This window comes from Dasypus novemcinctus, chromosome 11 (genome assembly GCF_030445035.2).
Source record: "Dasypus novemcinctus isolate mDasNov1 chromosome 11, mDasNov1.1.hap2, whole genome shotgun sequence".
NCBI lineage: Eukaryota > Metazoa > Chordata > Mammalia > Cingulata > Dasypodidae > Dasypus > Dasypus novemcinctus.
Window position 1 is genome coordinate 123,364,655 of NC_080683.1, and position 20,249 is coordinate 123,384,903.

The 20,249-nt window shown below is 54.8% G+C and overlaps 1 protein-coding gene across 2 annotated transcripts in view; it reads left to right on the plus strand.

The window, feature by feature from the left end:
- Window positions 1–8,282, plus strand: part of STX11 (syntaxin 11) — a 40,249-nt gene extending 31,967 nt beyond the window's left edge. For both annotated transcript variants that reach the window (XM_004452038.4, XM_012522748.4), the window contains exon 2: window positions 6,376–8,282. In XM_004452038.4, the coding sequence (XP_004452095.2) occupies window positions 6,376–7,244 (869 nt within the window). In that variant the 3' untranslated portion in view covers window positions 7,245–8,282. The remainder of the gene's footprint in view (window positions 1–6,375) is intronic.
- The last annotated feature ends 11,967 nt before the right edge of the window (window positions 8,283–20,249 follow it).

A 20,249-nucleotide genomic window follows, 5' to 3' on the forward strand; every position in this document is an offset into this window, starting at 1 on the left:
TAAAAGGGACAACCCACCAGGAAGATATAAGTCATTCATGTCTATGTACCAATCAGGTTGCCCCAAAGTACATGAGGCAAACTCTGGCAAAACTGAAGGGAGAAACAGACATCTCTGCAATAATAGTTGGGGATTGTAACACACCACTCACATCATCAGAACAACTAGGTAGAAGATCTACAAAGAAACAGAGAACTGGAACAATATGATAAATGAGCTAGACCTAACAGACATATACAGAATGTTGCATCCCAAATCAACAGTTACACATCCTTCTCAATTGCTCGTGGATCTTTCTCCAGGACAGAGGACATGTTACTTCTCAAGGATGGTCTCAATAAATATAAAAAGATTGAAATTATACAAAGCACCTGTTCATATTACAATGGAATGGAATAGAAATCAAATAATAGACAGCAGAGGTAAGAAGAAATGAAGTCATGAAGCATGTGACAACATGGTGACCCTGGAGGACCTTACGCTGAGCGAAGCAAGCCAGACACAAAAGGACAAAGACTGTATGATTGTGCTACTATGGACTAAATAGACTGTGTAAACTCATGGATTAAATAACTAGAATGTCACCAGAAATTAGAATGTGGTTAGAGAATAGACCTGAGGATTAACTTGTTAGAAGGTTGTGTGTGTTCATCTCTGGAAATGAGTAGAAATGGCGAAAGCACATCATAGTGTTTGTAACTAGCAGGACTGTTATATAGGTATGACAGAGGTTGAAAGGGAAAGTCTAAGTTAATGTATATTACTGAAAGGAAAACTAAAAACCGTAGCATGGAGCTATATAGCACAGTAAAACCTCGTATGAAATATTAGTATATGTGATATTGCATATGAAAGACTATTTTTCTTTAAAATTGAACAAATATTGTGTATGTTAATGTCACAAGATGTTACTATCACGCAAAAAAAAAATTATGCTAACTGAAAGAAACCAGACACAGAATACTACATATTGTATGATTCCAATTACATGAAATGTAAATATAAATCAATATGTAAAGATGGAATTACATTAGTGGTTATGTAGGGCTGGGGAAGGATAGAGAATTGAGTGGTGACTTCCAAGGGATGTGGAGTTCTTTTGGAGTAATGAAATTGATCTAAAATGTTTTAAGGTGAATGTACAACAATGTGATTATGCTAAAAGCCATTGATTGGACACTGGATATATTGTATGGCATGTGAATGTATCTCAATAAAATAGCTTTTTAAAAAAAAAGAAAAAGGAATTAAAAAGTCTTGTGGGATTCTAACTTGTATTACAAGTTGGAAAAGAAAAGGCCACTGATGATTCTGGAAACTCCATTGATTTCTTTTTGAACAGTACTCCATGGGAAACGAGCCCTGCTACGTTGCTAGTGGGAATGTATAATGGTACAGCTGCTGTGAAAAACTGTGTGGCAGTTCCTCAAAAGTTAAACACAGAATTACCATATGATGCAGCAATTCTACTCTTAGGTATATGCCCCTTAGAATTGAAAATAGGGGCTTAAACAGACATATTGTATAACCATATAATGGACTATTATTCAGCTGTACAAAAGAATGACGTTTTGGTACATGCTACAAATGGAGAAACCTTGAAAACATTACGCTAAGGAAAAGATGCCAGACACACAAGGACAATGTTAGGATTCTACTTCTATGAAACATATAGGAGAGGTATGCTCATAGAGACCAAATAGAGTACAGGTTACAGGGCTGGGAAGGGCAGAATGGGGAGTTATTGCTTAATGGGTATGTAGTTTCTTTTTGGGATGATGAAAACTCTTGGAAATAGATGGTGGCGATGTTTGCACATCACTTGAATGTAACTGACGCCACTGAATTTTACACTGAAATGGTTAAAATGGCAAGTGCTATATGTATTTTATCATACATAAAGCACTCTGTGGATTTGTTGTGAAGTCTACATTTAATCAAGGCACATGCATTCTATACTGAATTCAAAATTTTGTCTTTATTGTCTTTTTCCTACGTGGATTTCTTTTTCTGTATTTTCCAGTCGACAGTTTGCTTCACATTCTAAGACCAAAGCCAAATTAGACATGACATGGCACAGCGTTTTGGTTTCCATTGGTCAAGGGAACTCTTGAGCCCACGAGCTGCCCGAGACCCCCAGCGCTGTCCCCCAGGCTCTCCCAGCACCCTGCCTGTCACTACCCCAGGGTCTGCTCTGAGCCTGGGATCCCAGCACAGCGCACGGTCTTGGGCCAGTCGTAACCACAGTGAAGCTTTGTCGTAAGAGAACCGTCTGTACACGCTCCCTGTGTGGACTCTGGGGATTCTTTGAGGAACCATGGACAGGCTGCTCTGGTGGAAACGGTGCAGCACTGGGGACCCTGGCGTGATGGCACCTGCCGTGTGGGAAGCCCGCCAGGTGAATCTGTTGACCCCTAAAGCTTGAGAGCCGCTGAACCACCCCCATCTCTCTGCTCTTTTGCTTTCTCTTCCTTAAATCTTATTGCCCAATAAAAGAGGGTGAAAGCAATTTCCCCTTCCTGCCCTGCCGGGTCGAGTTCTCAGGACAGGCCATCGTGGTGCCGCAAGAGAAGAGTAGGCAGCAGAAGTGGACTTCTGGTAGTTGGCTGTAGATTTTCTTTTGAAATCTTCATCTCCCTGTGAGTCAAAGCAGGACTCGTTTAGCCCAGTGATGAGTACGGTTTTCCGACGCGCATTCCTTTATTCTTTGTCACAGTGAGGCACAAGCTCCATGGGCTGCTTGATTCTTTCTCACTTGCCAAAGTTCCCTTTTCTGAAGACGTCAGGGTAAGAAGCTACAGGAGGTGCAGGCGATTTTGATGCTCTTTCTGCACCCACCTCGACATTTTGGTAAACCTTCAGCAGGGGCGCATTTCTAACCTTTTGGGGACCGTCTTAGAAATCGCAGCCTCTGGTTGACTTTCCGTTGTAGTTTCCCTAATGCTGCCCCCCTTCACGCGCCCCCCACCGCCCCCAGGCCACCAGGGGACATTCTGGAAGCAAATATTTGGGAGCTGGGCTGGGCCGGCAAAGGTGAGCTCGAAGCCGGGGCGGGCCTCCTGCGCCTCTGGAGGACCTGGAATTCCCCCCACCCCCGTCCCGCCCCGTCCCTCCCAACCTGGGAGCTGGGCCGCTGGCGAGCGGGCTCTTCCTGGTGGCGTTCCCCACAGCAGGTCGAGCGGTGCTCTGCTCTTCCCCTTGCAAAGAGGTGCTTTCCGCAAGGAGCTTTTTCACGGCCTTAGGACAGCAGGTGCACACGTGGGGTATCTCTCGGGGACTAGGGGGAACCAAAAGAGGCCCCAAAGATTGCAGCGGGTGGCGCTGACCCTGACCGCCCGTCCCCTCCCGGTGCCGTGGCCCACGCGTCGTGGCCAAGACCACGTGTCCTGTGGTCATCTCGACTCGCCCTTGCTCTGTCCACGCACCTGCCACCCACACTGGAGCCAGCTCCACAGGGACACAGCTCCGCCTGTGGGGCCAGCCACGGGCTCCCCAGGGAGCACATGGGGTGACTTGTTTGACACACTCCACGCTGAACGGCCCTTCCGGACTTAGCCCTTAAGAAATGTTTCGTGGGGTTTATTTAGTTACACACATCTACAGGGACATTGTAAAAATTACAGAAAATGCACAGAAGCGCGAGGAATGGAAAGAACTGCCCCTTCGATAGCTCGGCGAATGCTGCCAACGCGCTGATGCGCTCGTCGCCCCGTTTTCAGGACGTCTGGTCGGTGCTGCACCAGCTCTTGCCCTCACTTGCTTTTCCTGCCTAAGAGAAGGCCCGTCTCCTGCCGCTGAGCCGCCTCCTGGCCTCGGGGGCTGCAGCAGCCGCAGCCTCTTCCCTGCGCACCTCAGTTACGTCTGAACGTCTGTGAGATGGTCAGGATTGAGAGTATTTACAGCACTGAGCGCCACGTGTTTGATAGATCCTTAGGGTAAAGGGACAAGGATCAAAGCAGATGCACAGCTTTCTTTAGTATTTCTTCTTTTTAAAGAAGATTTATATGACATAAATGATACATGGAAAATTCAGGGGGATTCCCATACACCCTGCTCCTCTCCCTGCCCCCACCCCCCCAGATACACACCTTGTAGCTTTGGTGCACACTGCTAAACTGCCCTGGAGAGCCTCTATCACTTACCTCCTACCAGCACTGGTGATTTCTTGAAAATCCCCACCCAGTTTTTAAAATTCTTTTTTTTTTTATAAAGAAATTGTAGCCAATTTGGTGGGCAAAAAGGTCTCAGTGGTCTAACTTACAGTCCCACGTTTAATAGTGACGTGAAGACCCTTTTATACGCTCACAAAAGATGGCTCGTCGGGGCAGGAGGCTGCTCCGGGGTCAGCCTCTTCAGTTATCGCCACGACGCACCTGCAGCGCCGACGACGACAACACCTGCTTCGTGGGGAGGGTTAAAGCAGCACGTGAGGAGCACCCAGACGGCACCTGGCCGACGGAGCGGCTGCCGCACACTGGCGCTTCACCCTCCTAATGCCTCTCATTCTTTTTGTTTTGGCGAGTGATCTTTTTATCTCCCTTAATAAGGAATTTCGCTGTATCGAGGGTGTTCACCTGCCGCCTGCCAGGTATTGCAGTTTCCCCCCCTTTGTGGTTTGTCTTTACATTTCGTGCTTTGATCCAGGTGGGGTCCCTTCCTGCCGCTCTGCCTCGGCCACTTCGGTGCCTTCCCCATTGTCGGGATGGCCTGGTGCTGACTCTGGCTGCCAGGGCGCAGAAATGGCATTTTCAGCAGGATGGCTCGTTCCGTCAGCATCGTGGACCCAACAGCCCAGACTTCTGTCAATTTATGTAAATACTGATCTGATCATGGTAGATGAGAGGTCAGGGTTAATATTCCACCGTTGCCCACTTATTGCTAAGTCCAAGCTGTCAGCACTCCATTCGTCATGCCATAAAACTAATGGCTCAGCTTCAGAAAAGCCTTTAATCTGAGGTCCACAGCCATCCTAGATTGAGTAGCCATTCAGGCTACTACTTTTCCCCATTTTATCTGTAAATTATAGAGTAGAAAGAGAATCTCCCTATTCACAAAGTCTTAGGTAAGGGCAAAATGTTCAGTGTGTTGGCACATACACCTGCTACTAAGAGTGAAAGCTTTGGAAAACAACGGACGCAGAGACTGTTATTTTGCCTTGCTAAGCAAGGGTGTTCCCAGAGCTGCCTTAGAAGAACACGGCAACTCTGCTGGAGCTGCCAGCTTGTTCCAAGAAGCCATTAAGAGTGGACACATACTGGGTAGCATCGACAGGAGTATTATCAGGATTCTCTAGGGAAACAGAACTGACCGGAGATACCTGTAGATAGTAGGAGTTTATAAAACTGCCTCATGCAACTGTGGGGACGCACAAGTCCAAGTTATGAAGGGCAGGCTGCAAGCCACAGGCTCCGCGGAGGGTCCTCGTTGAGTTTCCAGGGAGACGTGGGCTGTCTGAAGTAGAGATGAGGCTTCTCTCTCTGATGCTGAAATCACTTCCCGTTATAAGGCCTTTAACTGAGTGGATGAAACGTCTCTGAGTGCTGACAGCAATCTCCTCACTTGATTGTAGATGGGACCAGCCATCTATACAATCAACTCACTGATGATTAAAGCCCCTGAAATGCCCTGGTGTTACAGTTAGCCCAGTGCTTGCTTAACCAAACTGGGCACCATTACCCAGCCGAGCGGACAATGAACCTAATCATCACACGAGGTAAATGGGACATTGTTGTATTATTTGTATTATTGCTGCTAGACTTGTGCACACTTGAAATTTTTCATATGAGTGTTTCCAAAGCACTAAAAATGTTTATAGTTGTGAACGCTATTAGGGAGAAGCATAGGGACATTCCAACGTCTGGATTTTATACTTCCCCACTGGATTTTTGTCTTTGTTTATTTTGTTGTGGTTTTACTTCAAGCATGTTTTCCTTTTTAAAAAAATTTGAGAGCGCTGTTAAAGCCATAGCGAAGCTGCTCATAATTTCAGAGTTGTTTTGCTGGTGCCGAGGCAGACGCCATCCGGGGCTGACCCCAAAGCCTGCAGGGAGACTGTCCTTACTCAAAAGCCCTTATCTTGTCAAGTCTTTATTTGTCCTTTTTCGGGTTCTGTTTTGATTGGAATGGAAAACCTAAAGCAAGGAAAAGATTTCTTCCCAAAGCAGTCGAAACATTTAAAGTGCTGAGTCCTGGGCGCCTGTCCTGCTGGACCGGAGACGCTTGTGGGTGCAAAGGCCACCCTGCCTGGCGCCCCTGCTGTCCCTCTGCACACAGGCGTGCAGCAGGGGCCACCCCCCCCAAGGAGAGTCCATGTCCTTAGCTGAAGCCCCCCACCCCCCTGGACGCGGAGCTCTGACCCTGTCCCTCTGCCCACAGACGACATGAAGGACCGGCTGGCTGACCTCCTGGAGGTGTCCAGGCGCTACGACCAGCAGGTCCCTGATGGCGACTACACCTTCGACGGGCCCTACGAGGACATCTGCTTCGAGACGGACCACCAGCTGGAGTCCCTGTACCGGGACATCCAGGAGCTGCAGGACGACAGCCGGCAGCTGATGGCCGACGTGAAGCGGCTGGGCAAGCAGAACGCGCGCTTCCTCACGTCCATGCGGCGGCTGAGCAGCATCAAGCGCGACACGAGCGCCATCGCCAAGGCCATCAAGGCGCGCGGCGAGGCGGTGCACCGCAAGCTGCGCGCGCTGCAGGCGGCGGCCGAGCGGGCGGAGGCGCAGCACGGCGCGCACTCGGCCGTGGCGCGCATTGCGCGCGCGCAGCACCACGCGCTCTCCCGAACCTTCCAGCACGCGCTGCTCGAGTACAACCAGGCCGAGCTGCGGCAGCGCGACTACTGCAAGGCGCGCATCCAGCGGCAGCTGGAGATCATGGGCAAGGACGTGGCGGCCGAGCAGGTGGAGGCGCTGTGCGAGCAGGGCCGCTGGGACGTCTTCTCCGAGAACCTGCTGGCCGACGTGAAGGGCGCGCGCGCCGCGCTCAGCGAGCTCGAGAGCCGCCACCGCGAGCTGCTGCGCCTCGAGAGCCGCATCCGCGACGTGCACGAGCTCTTCCTGCAGATGGCCGTGCTGGTGGAGGAGCAGGCCGACACCCTGGACGTGATCGAGGTCAACGTGCAGCAGGCGGTCGACTACACCGGCCAGGCCAAGGCGCAGGTGCGCAAGGCCGCGCAGTACAAGAAGAGGAACCCGTGCCGCGCGCTCTGCTGCTGCTGCTGCCCCTGCGCCGACTAGCAGCCCCCCCCCCAGCCCGCGGGGTGGGGCAGGGGGCCCACTCCTGGCGGTCCCCGCATGTTCGGGAAAGAACAGATGTGGGGTCCAGAGCTGCAGCCCGGGCCCTGCGCCGCGCGGTGCCCCTGAAGTCTCTTCAGCAAGGACAGGTTCCTTAGACGACCCCTGGGCACTTGCTCACCTGAAGCTCCGGGGACACTGCCCTGCCCTCCGCCTGCAGGGCGGCCGGCCACAGCGCGTGACCTGGGAGGGCGCAGGAGGAGGCAGGTGGCGTCCGCGGGTGAGCGCTGCCCCCACCTCATCCACCCCCCGTCCTGCACGCTTGGCTCTGGTCACCCTCCACTCTGGTCACCCTCCAGGGAACCTGACCTTGGGAGAAACGCTAGTCCTTCACCTCGGACAAGCCATCTGGTTTACGCTGGGAGTGCCCTGGGTGGGGGCGCGCGCTGTGCACAGCACCCCTTTTAACATCCCACCGGGCGCTGCTTCCTTCTCTCTCTCACTTTTTGTATCTTGCACCAGGATCTATTTTGGGATTTTTTTCACCAAATATTTTTATGCACTGAGTATTGAACAAGCACACAAGATGAAGTATATGTATCAGTCACATTTTATGTTTTTCCTAGGTAAGAATAATTTAAAATCTACCTTTTACTTATTACGTATGCACATGTATGTAAGTGTTAAATACTAATATTCACTAAAGCGTGTACATACTGATCCGTTGCTTCAACTTTAATTTTGTGAATATGGCATACACGTAGAAAGAAGGGCACCTTTTCTGGCTCTTGTTGGTTTGTTTTGGGTTTATCTCACTTCCGCCTGTCTCTTCATTGTCCAGTTTTGGTTAAAACTTTATTTTCAACAATTCCGGGCTGGTTATGGTGGCAAAGACAGGTGTGCAAGTTGGAGAAGACATACAGAATTAGAGGCAATAAAATAACGTTCCTGGAAACATTCTTTTACTCTGGACCATTCCTTTTATTTTGTGAAATAGACTAATTTAAAATAAAAGTCTTATTTTTCAAGTAAGTTTAATGATATCACATTATAAATATCCCTTTATTTATATTTCTGATTGATGTTTAACTCTCAATCAGTTTTCGTACTCTATTATACATATTTTTTGCCAACCACTTGATTTTGCAACATTTGTGTAGAACTCTGAGTAGAGAGGGGAAAAAAATGACAAACTCCAATCCAAAAATCCAGTGAGGGTGCCTTGCTCCCTGCGCAGAGCCGCAGCGCTCCCCACACCTGGGCCCTGCACCCGGGCCCTGCGTGCCTGGAGCCTCTCGGCTTCCTGCCCTCGCCAGGGGGCTCGTGTGTCCCCCTCGTCCTTTAACCAACGAGCACCGCCACGTCGGGCCTCGGATTCTCCACGAGGAGAGGGCGGCCCTGCCGCCGGTGCCTCCCCGGCGCGCAGCCACGCCAGTGGGCGCCTGGTTCTGCTCGGTGAGCCCTGCGGGCAGGCCCCGGGCGCCCCTGGCCGTCTCCAGGGTCCAGGGTAGGCGTCCCCTGCCCTCATGCCCCCGTGGACCCCCGGCAGGCCCTGCCACGAGCGCGTACCCGAGGGTGGCCCCGTCACCCAGGAGCTGTCTCGGTTATCACCGTTCACCGGGGAGGCCATCCGCAGGCCCGGGGTTTTCAGATCGCTCGCCTTGCCCCTTACTGGCTGAGGCGGAACCTGCGCTCCTCGAAGGTGGGGGAATTGACAGCGTGTGGCCCCTGAATGCGGGAACCATGGACACGTGACCAGCTGCGCCTCTCCGGGCCTCGGTTTCCTCCTCTGTGATGGAGGGTCACGAGGACCTGCCGTCTGCGTGGCCGGGCCATGAGCAGGTGTGAGGGCGCCCGGGGCAGGCCTGGCGCGGCTCCGGGGGCCGCGGACGAGCGCTGCTGGCCACTCAGCCCGGGGCTGGCTGCTGGGCTCGGGGTCAGGCGGCTCTTCTCGGCGGGCTCGGCCGGAACAACGAGGGAGGGACCCTGCGGCCCCTCCTGTGTGCCCACGACCTTCTTTAAGAAGCCAAGTGGGAGGCACGGCTGAGCGGGAAGAGCCGCCCCCAGCTCCCCACCCCTGAGGCGGGGTCCCCGCGGAGGGCTGGGAAGCTCTGGAGGCAGGAGCCGAGGGGCACTGGGCCCTGTCTCCAGCCCGCTGCCCCCGGGGAGAGGGCCCCGGGAAGGAAGGAGCACTGCCGGCGGCCCCAGCACCGCGCGCCCTCAGCACCCCGCCGTGGGGCTCCCACCCAGCGGTACCTGGCGCACCTGCCTCCTGACGGCCCAAGAACCCGCAGGAAGCCTGACGGGGCCCCCGGGCCGCAGTGGGGGCCCTTCAAGCCCTGTGACAGCGCACCCGTGATGCCGGGCCCTGCCTGCCTGTGCGGGAGGCCCCCTGCGGCGCCTGAGCCCAGCCTCGGCCCGTCACGCACGTTGAGGGCAGCACGTTGACAGCCTCCCCATGACTCCTGGACACAGCGGTCCTCTCCTACCAACGCCTTGGTCATTAGGCTAAGGCAGTCCCTGTGCCATACAGTCACGCGGCACGCAAGTGTCTTGCAGGATTCTAATACAAAGTTCCTACCTTGACAGGAAAAGATGAAGACTGCGTAGAGCTTAAAAATACTGAAATAGGGTAACCGCAGTCTTGCTTTTTAGGTATAAATTCTACCATCAGACAGGTTTCTACTCCTCTCTTTGAAGTAGACAAAGAATCTCCAACCGCAGCATGACTTGCTTTTATTTTTAAAGAGATTTATTTTATTTATGTATTTCTCCCCACCTCATTGTAGTCTACACTTGCTGTGTCTATTCATTGTGTGCTTGTCTTCCTTTTAGGAAGCACCAGGAACTGAACCTGGGACCTCCCATGTGGGAGGGAGGCACCTAATTGCTTGAGTCACCTCAGCTCCCTGCTTTGTTGTGTCTCTCATTATGTTTTCCGTCTTGTGTCTCTTGCTGCATCATCTTGTTGCATCACTCGCTGTGCCAGCCATCATGTCAACTCTGTCTCACTTGTCTTTTTTCAGAGGCACCAGGAGCCAAACCTGGGACCTCCCATGTGTTAGTCAGGAGCTCGGTGGCTTGAGCCCATCTGCTTCCCCAACGACTGGCCTTGGGTGGAAGAGTTGAAAATAACTGCTATCAAAGAAGTGCAGCCATTAGAAATGGATAACGGGAAGCGGACTTGGCCCAGTGGTTAGGGCGTCCATCTACCACATGGGAGGTCCACGGTTCAAACCCTGGGCCTCCTTGACCTGTGTGGAGCTGGCCCATGCGCAGTGCTGATGTGCGCAAGGAGTGCCCTGCCACGCAGGGGTGTCCCCCGTGTAGGGGAGCCCCACGCACAAGGAGTGCGCCCCGTAAGGAGAGCCGCCCAGCATGAAAGAAAGTGCAGCCTGCCCAGGAATGGCGCCACACACACGGAGAGCTGACACAGCAAGATGATGCAACAAAAAGAAACACAGATTCCCGTGCCACTGACAACAAGAAGCGGACAAAGAAAGAACACGCAGCAAATAGACACAGAGAACAGACAACTGGGGTGGGGGGAAGGGGAGAGAAATAAATAAATAAATCTTAAAAAAAAAAAAAATGAATAACAAATAGGACCTAGAATGCCAGGGTCTAGGGACCACGTCAGGATCAGGCATCTTATTAACAGCACGAGCGGCTCAGATGTGCTCAGACGAGGCAGCTTCTGCTGGGAACACTACCCTCCAGGGGGGAAAGGAGGCTCTAAAACCACAGCTTCCAGAACACCAGCCGTGAGCGTCCCCAGAACGGGAATTCTTAATGCGCCCCTTAAAAGGACATTTTGTGCCCTATTTTAATAGCCACTTGGGGATCTCTGTCCACTCTCCCTAATCGGCAGCTCTACACGGGGTCCCACAGCCGTCCCTTTCGACCTGCCGGCCCTCTGCAGCTCAGCATCCCATAATGTTCTACCTTGGGTGAAAATTAGAGCATGCAACACTCGGCATATGTCGTGGCCCTTCCTCCAGCCGGCCCCAATCAGACCGCACGGGAGCCACGTGGAAGGGGCTCGGCCGCCACGCCTGCGCCTCCTGCCCGCAGCGCTGCGTGGCGCGAGGGGTCTCAGCTTCCACCTGCGGGTTCACGGGACCACGGTGGGGACTTCTCCCGGGCCACCCGCTGCTATTTGGACCAAGGCAGTGAGGGAGGGAGGGAGGAGGACGAGGAAGGGGGGAGAGAGGTGAGAGGGAAGGAAGGGGGAGGTGGCGGGGGAGGGGAGGGGGGGGAAGGAGGCGGGCTTCCGGCCACGCCAAGCAACGCCCACGCAGGAGCCAGGCTGCCGCGCGCAGTGGCCCTGGAGCCCCGCGGCGCCCCCACCCCCGCCAGGGCCGACCTGGGTGCCCCGCGCTGCTCGCCCACGCTGCTGGGGCCCACGCTGCCGGGGCCCACGCTGCTCGCCCACGCTGCCGGGGCCCACGCTGCTCGCCCACGCTGCTCGCCCAGCTGCCGGGGCCCGCGCTGCTCGCCCACGCTGCCGGGGCCCACGCTGCCGGGGCCCGCGCTGCTCGCCCACGCTGCTCGCCCAGCTGCCGGGGCCCACGCTGCCAGGGCCCGCGCTGCCGGGGCCCACGCTGCCGGGGCCCACGCTGCCGGGGCCCGCGCTGCTCGCCCACGCTGCCAGGGCCCACGCTGCCGAGGGCCCACGCTGCTCGCCCGGCGCGGCTGTGCACCTGCTCACCGCCGCCCTGACCGCCGGCCCGGCTGCCCGCAGGTGCCTCCGCTCTCCGGGGTGTCTCCCCCACCCAGAGCCCGGGCTCGTGCGTGCCTCTGGGCGCTAAGCTGGGTGTGCGCACGCCTGCGCTACTGTCTTTTGACAGCCCCGAGCCATCGCCTCGCTTGTCACCCTTCCACGGGGCGGAGACTGAGCGCGCTGCCCTTTAACGCTGACGGAAGCCGGGACACCGCATGTCTGTCTTACCCCAAGTGTCCACGACATCAGGACACCAGCGCGCTGGGTGCAGAGCTGGGCCCTCGCCCTCCAGGAACCCCGACTCCGCAGGCCCTCCCTGGGCCCTGAAGGCTGAGATGGTGGGGAAGGTCTTTCCCCTCTGTACCACCCCCCCCTTGGCCCCCCCCCTCCGCCCCCCTCCCTGTCTCTTGGCCTTTCCCCTTCCCCCCTCCCCTGGCCTTTCTGCCCTCCAGCCCCCAGCCCCTCCCCTCCGTTCCCCCAGCCCCTGTCCTTGTCTCCTGGCTGCCATCAGGAAGGACCACAGACTCGGGCCCTAAAACAGCAGAAATGTGTTGCCCCCCAGTTCCGTGAGGGGGTCCTTTCCCGCTCACCAGCTCCGGGGGTCTCTGGCACCTTCGGGGCTCTGGTGGGTGGCAGCGCCCCTCCAGTCCCCTCCGTCTCCGCGTGGTGACATGCCTGTCCCCTCTGCCTCTGGTCCAAAGCCCCTCTCCTGGTGGGCTCGGCCCCGCCCTACTCCAGCTTGGCCACCACTAAGCCCGTCTTCAGAGACCCCATTTCCAAGTAAGCCCACGTCACGGGCTGGGGGTTTGGCCTGGGACAAGGCTTTTGGGGGGACAGTACTGCCCAGCCATCACGGCCTGGAGCCCTTCCTTCCACCCTCGGGGTGTCCAGTACCGTCCCTCGCTGCCACTGGCTCCCAGCCCTGACCTCTCGGCGGACGCTGGAGCCTCACCTGCGGCTCACCTGCACTCAGTGTCGCCCCACATGTGAAAGCTGCAGACCCTCCACCTCCCCCCCAACCACCTGCCCTCTCCTGGCCTCTGACCTTGCCCCCCACACCAGTCTCCACTCTGGTCCCAGAGCTTTTTTAAAGGCCCCTAAGGTGAGTTCAAGGAAGATGGCGTCCGAGCGGGCAGGCAGGTTCTGCGTCTCACAAAACCAGCGAGAAAGAGCCAAGGGCAGTCCGAGGGGCCTGCTGCGTGGTCAGCGGACCAGGACAGCGCGCGCGACTCCCAGGAGGGTGAGGATGGTGAGACCAAGAGCCCCGAGCAGCAGCTGTGGGGTACCGAACCCCAGCAGCCAGGAAGGGCCCCCCCAAGATACCTGGGCAACCCCCCAGCTCTCCGCAGCCCACCAGAGGGGAGCAGACGCCTTCCTCCCCGTCCGGCAAAAGGAGGGGAGGCTGGAGCTTCTCGGGGAGTCCGCAGGCAGAGCCTGCTTTGAGTGTCGGCTCTGGCCAGCCAAGGGAGGAGGGTGAAAGAAGCGCCTCCAAGGGGCACTTTGCCAACGCGCGCCATCTGCTGGCTGGTCTGGAAACTGCACGGAGAAAAGCGCCTTGGAGGGCTTGCTCTGCCTCATCTGCGGGGAGGAAGCCTGCTGCACCCGTTAGTGAGTCCCTGGCCTGATTTTGATAACTGAGCTGGACAATTTTAAAGACTTAGAATAAGTTGAACCAAATATCAAAGAAGAGCTGTGGGAAAAAAAACAACTGCCAAGAGAGAGAAATTGGCCATCAGAGTAAATCCACCAATGTATTCAGATGCCGAGACACCAGTAAAAAATTAGCAAGGCGTACTAGGAAACAAGAAGAGAGAGCCCAGCCAAAGGAGCAAACCAAATACCCTGAGACACACAGGATTTAAGCAATTAATCCATGATAAGCACACAACTCTCCTAAATCAATTCAAAGAATCGCAGGGGAAAAAAACCCAAACCAAAAAAAAAAAGAATGAAGGAAAACACGACTAAAGAGATAAAGGATATTAGCAAGACACTGAGAGAGCATAAAGAACCATTTGAAAGTCTGCACAGAAAAGTAACAGCTTATAGGAATGAAAGACACGATAGATGAGATTAAAAAATACATTAGGGGAAGCAGACTTGGCCCAGTGGTTAGGGCGTCCGTCTACCACATGGGAGGTCCGCGGTTCAAACCCCGGGCCTCCTTGACCCGTGTGGAGCTGGCTCATGCGCAGTGCTGATGCGCTCAAGGAGTGCCCTGACATGCAGGGGTGTCCCCCGCGTAGGGAGCCCCACGCTCAAGGAGTGCACCCATAAGGAGAGCTGCCCAGAGCATAAGAAAGTGCAGCCTGCCCAGGAATGGCACCGCACACACAGAATGTTAACAGCTTGAACTCCTCAATCAAAAGACATAGACTAATAGAATGGATTAAAAAAAATGAGCTGTCTACATGTTGTCTACAAGAGACTCACCTCAGATGTAAGGACACAACCAGGTTAAAATTGAAAAGTTAGAAAAAGATACTCCATGCAAATAGTAACCAAATAACCAAAAAAAGAGTTGGAGTAGTGATACTAATATCAGACAAAATAGATTTTAAATGCAAAACTGTTATAAGGGATGGAGAAGATCAGTATATATTAATAAAAGGGGCAATTCACCAAGAAGAAATAACTTTACTAAATATTTATGCACCTAACCTGAGTGCTCCAAGATACATGAGGTACACACTGGCAAAGCTGAAGGGAGAAATAGATGTCTCTATAATAACAGAGGGAGATTTCAATCCACCACTCTCAGAATTGGATAGGTCATCCGGACAGAGGATAAATAAAGAGACAGAGAGCTTGAATAATATGATAAACGAGCTAGATCGAACAGACATCTATAGAGCATTGCACCCCAAAACAGCAGGATATATGTTCTATTCAAATGCCCATGGATCCTTCTCCAAGATCCACCATATGTTGGGTCACAAGACAAGTCTCAACAAATTTGAAAGACTGAAATTACACAAAACACTTCTGTTCATAACAGAATGAAGCTGGGAATCAATAATGGATGGAAAAAGGAAAATTAATATATATATGGAGATTAAATAACACACTCTTAAATAATCACTGGGTGGCCTGGGGGAGAGTGTGGACTACAGTGTGGACCACTGACCATGTGCTGCAGCGGGGCTCCAGAGTGTGTTCGCCAGGTGCAGTGGATGTGCTGCGATGATGGAGGATGTTGTTGATGTGGGAGGGGCGGGGTGGATGGGGTGGGGGTATATGGGGACCTCATATTTTTTGAATGTAACATTTAAAAGAAAATAAAGAGAAAAAAAATAAAACAAACAAGGTATGCACACCAGGCAGGGAGTCTTCGGGGCCTCCTTGGAGTTCTGCCAGCCACACCTGGGATTCCAGCATCTGCTCCTCTGCGGTGTCCCCCAGGCTCTCCCAGGGCACCTCTCTCCCATTCAGCCAGGAGCAGGAGCCAGAGATCTGTATTACAGTATCGTGCAAGTATTATGTAATATTACATAAAGTGCTCGAAATAAACAACGTTGGTGCTACCCAGACCTGGAAAAAAAGAAGAAGAAATTGCAAGATAATTCAGCAAATATGTTGAGATGAGTGGAAGTGAGAACAAAAGATATCAGAACCTCTGGGACACACAAAGGCAGTGCTGAGAGGGAAGTTTACATTAGAAAAGAAGAAGGGGCTAACACGGAAGAGCTAACTGCACACCTGGAGCAACTAGAAGAAGCACAGCAAACTAATCCCAAACCAAGCCTGGGAAGGAACCCTGGAAGGCAGGGTTCCCCCTGGTGAGTTCCGGGGCTTGGGGCTCCTGGCCTGGGGGCTCCCGGCGTGCACTTCCCAGGCGGTGGCTCTGGGCTGCAGCCCACATGCTTCCCACTCACGGAGGACCCCCCAGCTGCCTCAGCCACAGCCCTCAGCAGGTCAGGGCGCCCCCACCCGCTCCCACCCCCACGCTCATCAGTGCAGAAGGTGCCTGCAGCCTGACTATGTGCAGAAAGGCCACCGCGCATCTACCCTCTCCCTGCAGGAGTGGGGAGACCTGGGGGTGCACTGACCGCACAACTTAGCCGGAGTCAAGGTCCCCTCCCTGCAGGATCTGGTGGTGGCTGCCCCAGCGCCCAAGTTGCTCCAACCTTCTCAAAACATGTTTTTGGGTCCAATCAGGAGGCTTTCCAGGGGTGCACCCAAGATCAGGAGAAAGGACAGGGCTCTCCTGCTGGTCGGAGCACCTGCCAGCGTGTGCTGCAGCCAGGCCCCTCCGGCCACCTGCTCTCAGGTCCCACAGCCCACCTGGCCTCAGGCCCCACCGCCCACTGGCTCTCAGGCCCCTCCAGCCACCTGCTCTTGGGCCCCGATGCCCACCTGGCCTCGGGCTCCACTGCTTACCTGGCTTCTGGTCAGGCTCCCTGGGCATTTCATGACCCGGTTCCTGGAGGACACCTGTCGGACAGGACATGCAGCAGGCCCTGGGGCAGGCTGCATCTGGGGGAGCTGGCGCCATGGCGGAGCACCTGCCCCCGGCAGCCTCCTGCCTGGGGCTTTGCGAGAAGAGGCAGCCACAGCTCAGGTAGGACACGTGTTGGCTCTCGTTCTCGCGGAGAAGAGTTCCATGGTACCTGGAAAGTGGCCAGGCCGGGCCCACCGGGGTCCACGGGGGTGGGCCGTTCGTCCTCAGTGAGGGACAGACAGGCCAAAGGAAATGTTCCCAGAAGGAATAACCTCGTGATGGAATGACTTTGGGTTGTAAAATAGAAGGAAAGAGGAAAGAAAGGAAGGCAGGAAACAGGGGAGAAGGAAGGGAGAAGGGGGAGAGAGGGAGAAAGGAGGAAGGAAAGGAGGAGAAAAGGAGGGAGAAGCCTGTGCTCGACGGAGCGGGTCGGAAGCAGAGCTCTGGACACCGGAAGGGCAGGGCAGGGACGGGCACAGCCTCAGGGAACCGGACATCAGAAAGAGGAGCCTGGAAGCACCAAAGCCACTTCCGTCTGGTCCAGCCTGCAGGCACAGGGACAGAGCCCACCGTGAAAGAGGTCGGTTTGCCTTGGTGCCCTGTGGGTATAATTCGCTATCTTTATGTATCATGGAACTCCGTGGTATCATTTTGTTGGGGCTTAAAATCCATGCGGTAAACGTGATGAAAATGGAAATACCTTATAACTTGTACACCTAAAAGCCTTCATAGGTTTCTGACACCTGAGAGCCCTTATATTCATCTATACATTAACTGATTTTCCTTTTCACTTTTTTGTGGAATCAAGCAAAAGGCCCGCGGTCCCCACCGCGTCGACAGCGGCGCCCTCCCGCTCCGCCCGCGCCCCGCGCCACCTTCCACGGCTGGCACAATGAGCAGAGGGGCACTGGCACTTCCATCGTAGCTTCTGTTGTTCCTTTGCCTGGTTTTAAAAACACACCTATGTTAAATATTTCCATTTAGAAAGTGTCACAAAGCCTTTAAAAACAAAGTAGCTATTGTGGTGTACACCTCCAAGGAAAACTGCTGGCCTCGAAATTAGACCGTGCAGTGACTGAGCCGTTGAGTCACCTCCTCAAACTCTACTGCAAGAAAAGAAAGCAAGCCTTCGCCCGTTCTGGAGGATGCTGCGAAGCCTCTGACCCGTGTAGCAGGAGAAAGAGGGGCCTGCTTGGTAGCACCCATCTTCCCGGGGCTGCACCTGCACCTGCAGGGCAGGAAATCATCAGACGTGGCTAAGGTCACTGTGGGGGGGGGGATGCTCCCAGGGCTGGCACAGGACATGCCGAGGGCCACGCCTCTCCTCTCAGCCCGCGCCCTCCTGCAGATGAGCTCGTCCATCCGGCTCTGCCACCTCCTGCTGATCGTTTGCAAACCTTGGAGGAGAGGGGCAGCTCTCCAGCTAGCCGGCAAGCGGCCAGCGCGCTCAGCTCTGCAAATGCCCAGCTGCCGTCAGCACAGGGAGGCGGCTTCCCGGAGCAGCCAGCGCCCACGCCAGACCGTCTCCCCTGCTTGCGAGACTGCTCTCGCTCTCACCTGAAAACGCCTTTTGCGGGGAGCAGCAGGGGTTAGGGTGCCCACCTCGGGAGGGGCCCAGGAGGCACGCAGGAGGTCCTCCGCTGCCCACCTGGGATGACGAGAGTGCTCGGGTGCTCCTGGCTGCCCCTCTGCCTGGGGCGCCCACCTGCCCGCACAGGTGAGAGGTGCGGCCCTGGCCGGCGCCGTCCCCCGCTGACACCTGTGACCCGTGCGCTCGCCCTCTCTTCTGGAAAGCCGCTCGCCTGGACCCCTTCAGGTCCTGGCCCCTTTATCCTCCCAGGCGCCCGGAGGCAAAAGCTCAGCCCCAGCCGCAGTGTCACCTTCTCCGTCCCCGACCAAATCAAAGAATTGTTGCCAATCTTCAAAAAGGGGCTAGTATCTGCAGGCCACTTAGCATGTGGTCCAAAAGGCACCTGGTACTTGGGGAGTGGTGGGGGAGGCAGCTACCATTTCCTGTCGGGATTCTTCTAACGGGGCCAACAAGAAGCGGTCCTCAGACCAGGGAATTGTGTTTGGATTTACTCTTACTTTTATAGAATAGAATTCTCCACCTTAATGTGGCTGTTCAATCAATAAACACCTATTACGTGCCAAGCTGATATTTATTAGTTCTGACACTTGCGTGCACGCATACACACGTATTTCCTTTACAAACGTACAGTGTTTAGGGACATCCTCTTGTCGCAGTGTAATTTTCAACAGCGCCCGCTTTCCCGTTCAGAAGCGTCCCCGTTTGTGCGATACCTTCTGTGCTCCGCCGGCGTACGTCCGGCAGGTAGCCGGGTGTGGCCTCATGGGACGTTTGCCTGCCCTTTCACACTAACTAGTTTAGTCTGAGCCCATGTTCTGGGATGAACTTTGTGCCCACATGCTCAAGCCCTGACGTGGTCCCTGTGAACGCAGCCTTATTTGGCAAAGGGGTGGTTGCAGATGACGTTGGCTAAATGAGGTCATCGGGGGTGGGGGGTCCTTAATCCCCCGTGACCGTGCAGGGTATTGACACACGTCTCCCACAACAGGCAGGTTCAGGTCCCTCCCCGGGCGAATAAGCCTTTGAGGATGTTGTTAGTTACGGGAATGAGCCTTAGTCCAGCAGGCTGATGCCCTCTGAGCGAAGGAGACTGACATGGGGAGAGAAGCCGCGGGAGCGGCCAGCGGCTGCGGAACCTGCAAGAGAGAGGAGAAGGCGCCGCATCGTGCACCACCATGTGACAGAAAAGCCAAGGACCCCGGAGATGGCGACTGGCCAGGAGAACCCTGGGAGGAACCAGCCTTCGGGCCTCTGCGCCGTGAGCTGGCAGACTCCTGCTGTCAAGCCAAGCCACTGGATGGTGTTTGTTTCAGCAACCAAGACACTAGTACAACTGCTGTCCCTCTAGGAAGAGCCCCAGGGGACAGATGTGGCTGCAGTGGTGGAGCGCCTGCTTCCCACAAGGAGATCCTGGGCCCAGTTCTCGGGGCCTCCTGAAAAAACAAGCAAACAAACAAAAGAGCCAACTCAGGGGGGCTGATGTGGAGCGCAGGCTTCCCACATACAAGGTCCCGGGTTCAATTCCCAGCCCCCGGTACCTCAAAAAAAAGAAGAGCTCCAGAGACGGAGAGCGAGCGCGTGAAGGGAGACCAGGGGGGACAGAAGCGGACCTGGAGTGGCGCTGCCACAAGGGAAGGAGCCGGCGGAGGCCAGCACCCGCCCAGCGCTGGGAGGAGCCAGGAAGAACTCTCCCCTCCGGCCGCCGGCACCCCGATTTGACTTGCGGCAGCCAGAAGTGTGAGCCAGCCGGTCTGTTGTCTGGAGCCGCTGCTTTGTGGTGGTCTGTTACGATGGCCCAGGGGACCGAGCCTAGTTCACTGTCTGGGGGAAACCTGCCTCCTGTGAGACACGCCCCCGTGGCTGGAGCGCAAGGCCAGCAGAGGACGGCGATCTCTCTGCCCCCTCCTGAGGCCATATTTCTTACTGGCCGGAAGGAATAGAAGTCAAGCAAGTATCCCTAATGCAAAAGAAAAACTCAAACTAAAATAATGCAAGAAAAGAAAAAAAAATAAAGGAACAAAACTAAAATGTTAAAATTCAAAAGTTAGGGGAAGTGGACTTGGCCCAGTGGTTAGGGCGTCTGTCTACCACATGGGAGGTCCGCGGTTCAAACCCTGGGCCTCCTGATCCGTGTGGAGCTGGCCCATGCGCAGTGCTGATGCGTGCAAGGAGTGCCGTGCCATGCAGGGGTGTTCCCCACATAGGGAAGCCCCACACACAAGGAGTGTGCCCCGTAAGGAGAGCCACCCAGTG